General features: G+C 40.6%; 1 protein-coding gene across 1 annotated transcript in view; it reads left to right on the plus strand.

The window, feature by feature from the left end:
- The first annotated feature begins 1,023 nt into the window (after window positions 1-1,023).
- Window positions 1,024-4,188, plus strand: part of LOC103593414 (chromosome unknown open reading frame, human C6orf165) — an 8,739-nt gene continuing 5,574 nt past the window's right edge. The window contains exons 1-3 of the mRNA XM_008576382.1: window positions 1,024-1,139; window positions 2,024-2,136; window positions 2,743-2,826. Of these exons, the coding sequence (XP_008574604.1) occupies window positions 2,029-2,136; window positions 2,743-2,826 (192 nt within the window). The 5' untranslated portion in view covers window positions 1,024-1,139; window positions 2,024-2,028. The remainder of the gene's footprint in view (window positions 1,140-2,023; window positions 2,137-2,742; window positions 2,827-4,188) is intronic.

Genomic DNA, 4,188 nt, shown 5'->3' on the forward strand with positions numbered 1-4,188 from the left:
GTGAGCTATGGGGCGGCCCATCATGAGCTTCTTGAATGAGCAGTTTTCTCTTCTGTCATCGTGGAGCACCCTGTTATATACTTCCTTTGAACAACAGGACGTGAAATAAAATTGCAATACTTTTTACTTCTGTTTTTTAAAGCTAGATACTTTCATAAGAACTCCATTTGTCAACGACACAACCCCTCCTTTTTCCCATTCTCTCCAACTGGCTCCTCCCTTTCCTTCCCTTCCCCTTTCTAAACCACCCTATAGCTTCTCACGCTAGCAAGATAACATCCTTGTTTAAAAAATCTTGTGCTCGAATATCTTAATCACTGAGGTGTATGTACTGAACGTCTCTTTCTCCGCCTGGGATTTTGGTCCTTCTGATTTTTCTTTGTTTTGAAGGTTTTTCCGGCCCATTCTTTGGGAAAACACTCTCAAGGTAGGGCTCAGCCTCGCCTCTGCGACCTTAGCCCCGCCCACACTGTGGCCCCACCTTCCTCGGGCGCCAGCGTTCCATCTCCATGGTTACGCAGCCGCCCTCAAGCGCCCAGCTGCACTGAAGGCGGTGGCGAGCGCCCCGGGGCAGAATCAGATAGACGCGGCTCTTGCTCTCCATTCCAGCCCAGGTCAACTCACGAGTGGCTGCGCGCCCTTGAACCGGAGGCGTAGCCCGTGAGAAGGCGAACGTGGGTCGGCGGGCAGAGCCGAGGCCTCTGGAGGACCCGGCGGCCTCGTTGAGACTTAACTCTCGGTCACCACCCCTCTGGCTGCGCCGCCGCTGAGCGGAAACAGCGGTCACTTCCTGCCGGAGGCGCCCAGCTCCGCAGGTCAGACCTCTACCCGCAGTGCCTCGGCACCGCTCGCCCCCCCCGCGGCCTGAACGCAGATTTAGTGCTGTACAGTAATTGGAGAGGGGGGCCGGGAAAGGCACTGAGGAGCGGCCGTAGCGAGCCCGAGCGTGTGGCCCGACAGGTCGCACGCATGCGCACACAGACGCAGGCACGCGTAGCCAACGTTCTTGGGCGCTCGTTACAAGCTACTGTTTAAGCTCCTGCGTTATGTCATGCACTGTCATCTAACCACTAAATATGCAGAACTCATTTAGTCCGCACAACTCTGGGAAGAGTACTAATAGCATCCATATATTTCAGGTGAGAAAAGTGTCTCGTAAAGAGATGAAGCAAATGCCCGAGGTCCCACAGCTAGACAGTAGTTGGGTCACGTTGGAATCCCGGCAATCTAGTGTTACTGGGCAAAATGCCAAATGCTACCTTATCCATCCACCCAAATGCTGATAGTGCTGAGAGTTAGCTTTATCTACCTGGTATTGCCTTTGCTACACTCTACATGTTAAGTTCCCCTGTGTTCAGTTACTGGTATTCGGGAAAATCAGGAAACTCGATTAAAATCCACTTTTTCCTGGCTTTTAGTAAATGGAATTAATAAACAGGAGTTCATTTTTTTCCCCATGAGGTATCACTTTCATATGTTTTGATTTTTTTGCTTTTTTGTTTTCATCAAGTCTAAACTCCAACTTGAATGTACAGAAGAGAATTTAGATGATTTGAGCCAAGAATTGTTTTCTACTATTCTGTTACAGTTATGAAGGTCATTAAAGTTATGAAAGTGAATGTTAAAGTTTTGAAGGTGAATGAGGTGGAATAAACATTTCCTCTTTCAAGCTGTATTCTGCTGCCTGCACATTTAGGGGGTTGCTTTCTCATTAATTCTACTTTTCCCCCCAAAATACCATTTAGTCCTTTTTAAAATATAAAAATATCATAATATAAATATACTTTTGGTCACACCATCATTTAAGTAAAGAAATGTTTTAATCATTTAAAGTCCAAATTGCTCTCTCTGTCATCAAAGTCCATTAAAAAAAAAAACCCAACTAATGAAAAACCAGAGGGGCCTAGATACTAATAAGTTAAGAGATAATATTATGACTCTTTACAAATATAGTAGTGGAGAAATCTGAAGAGATGTAATATATAAATGCAATTTTTAAAAAACCAATCATTGCTTTATTTAGCCAGAATGCCTCCCACTCAGGCAGAAAGTGTTATAAAGAATATCATACGAGAAATAAGACAAGAATGTGCAGCCCGTGGAGAGATTGTTTCTGAAACTCTGGTTGCTTTTATGGTAAGAATATTTTTGCAAATTACTGCTTTGTTAAAAAAATTTTTTATGTGATACCCATTTTCCCGTTGAAATTTTGTGATGCTTTCCTAGATGCTTTTCAGTTGAAAACATTGAGATCATCAGGCAAGTTAATGAAAAATATTTTTTAAAAGTCCATAAAGCATGCCAATTCTAGATTTATAGAGACTGATTTAGAAGATCTTGATGAATTTTAGAAATATCAATAATGTTCTTCTGTGTAGGAATTTTTTTAACAGGTATTGTTTTGTTTGCTGTTGTAAAAATTACTTATTGCTGTAGTTTCTCTGTTCTTGCTTTTGGTTAACAATATATGATAAAAATACGATAACATTTATGATAGTTTTCCAATCTAAAATCTAGCCATTGCTTTCAATGTATTTCCCCATATAATTTTTCTAGCATCATATTCAAGTTCGTTATTCAACCTCTAATGAAAGTGCTGATAAGTTGGATTATGAGAAAAATAACTGAAAAATCAACCCTTGAGTAATCAAGAGGTAGTTGTTTAAAAAATGGAAGCATATTAAACTAATTTTATAATAATATGAAATAAAATTACTTAGTGGAGTCTTTTCCTACTCTCAGGTGAAAGCTGTTGTCCTGGATCCAAGTAATGGCTTTAACGTGGATAGAACACTCATAAAAAGTGATGTGCAGAAACTTGTTAAGGTGATTATCCAGCAGTCCTCAAATGTGCAATTATTTGTTCTCAACTCTAAAAACAGTATTTGTAGTAGCCATTATTGCCTTCAACTGCATGAAACAAAAACCCACAAAATAGTAGTACAAACAAAGGAGGGATATATTTTTCTCATAAAACAAAGTCTGGAGATACGCATAGGCTGTTCATCTTGGCTTCCTGGGCTACCATCCATGGCATATAGCTTTCATCCCGTGGTTGGAAAATAGCTCTTCTAAGTCTAGGCCGGAAGAAGGGGGAAAAGCAAAGGGCAAAATGTGTGTGCCAATTGGGTCTGTCACTTTCTATCTTGAAAATAATAGTTTTCCCTGAATCCCTCCCATCTGCTTACATTTATTGACCAGAATGATACTGTAAGTGACCCTGGGACATTCTTTTTCTTTTTTCTTTTTTTTCCTTAAGTGAGCAAATCTTTGCCCCAGTCCAAACTGGGGATCTGTTAGTAAGGAGGGAGAGGCATGAATTCTGGACAGGAAAGAGCATCTACAACAGTATTTAGTGATATCTTGTTATTAATCTGTTACATTGAAAATATTATTAATTGGTTTGTCATATACTGTAAAGTTAAATAGTATTAAATTACAAGAGTCCTAAATTAAGATTTATATAACTCATTCAATGTAATTTATGTTTTACAACTCTAAAGGAAAAATTAAAACCACAGCAAAATAATTCATAGTTATAAATCAAGCAGATGTGCCTGAAAACTAGTTTTAAGAGCTAAAGAAGGCAAGCACTTCAGACATCTTTAATGTTGTTCGTATGCTTTAAGCTTGACTCACTAAATTTAGTTGCTTAGTCTGTATTTTCTAAAAATTCAATGTTGTTTTTTTTCTCCTGGGCTTAATGAATTTAGTTCTCTCCTTCACACAAATGACTTGAAGCAAGCTTTCCCAAACTTGTGTATGGACATTTACTGGGCTCATGAAAATCACAGGGAAAATTTCATCATCCTGTCTTCTCTCACAACCAGCATTCATATAGTGGAGAACAGGTCTATGTGCATATGCTACAGGAAAAAGATTGAAAGAGATGTGAAAGCCTGGAGCTGGGGAATATGTTGTCGGGATGATTTAGCAGTAGAGACTCCATGATTCCACAGGAAGCCTACAACTGGGTCTTTCTGGGCTGGTTTTAAATGTGGTATAAAGCCTGTTCTTAGCAATAGGGGAAATAACTGTGATGGTCAGTCAGAAATTTCACTGGAGAGCTAAGAAGGAGAATCAAGGAGTGCTAGAAAATAAGTTTTTCTTCTTTTCATAGCTCAAGAACAGTTTTTCTTCCCCCCCCCCCCCCCCCCCCCCCCCCCCCCCCCCCCCCCCCCCCCCCCC

The sequence above is a fragment of the Galeopterus variegatus genome, unplaced genomic scaffold (assembly GCF_000696425.1).
Source record: "Galeopterus variegatus unplaced genomic scaffold, G_variegatus-3.0.2 Scaffold1342, whole genome shotgun sequence".
NCBI lineage: Eukaryota > Metazoa > Chordata > Mammalia > Dermoptera > Cynocephalidae > Galeopterus > Galeopterus variegatus.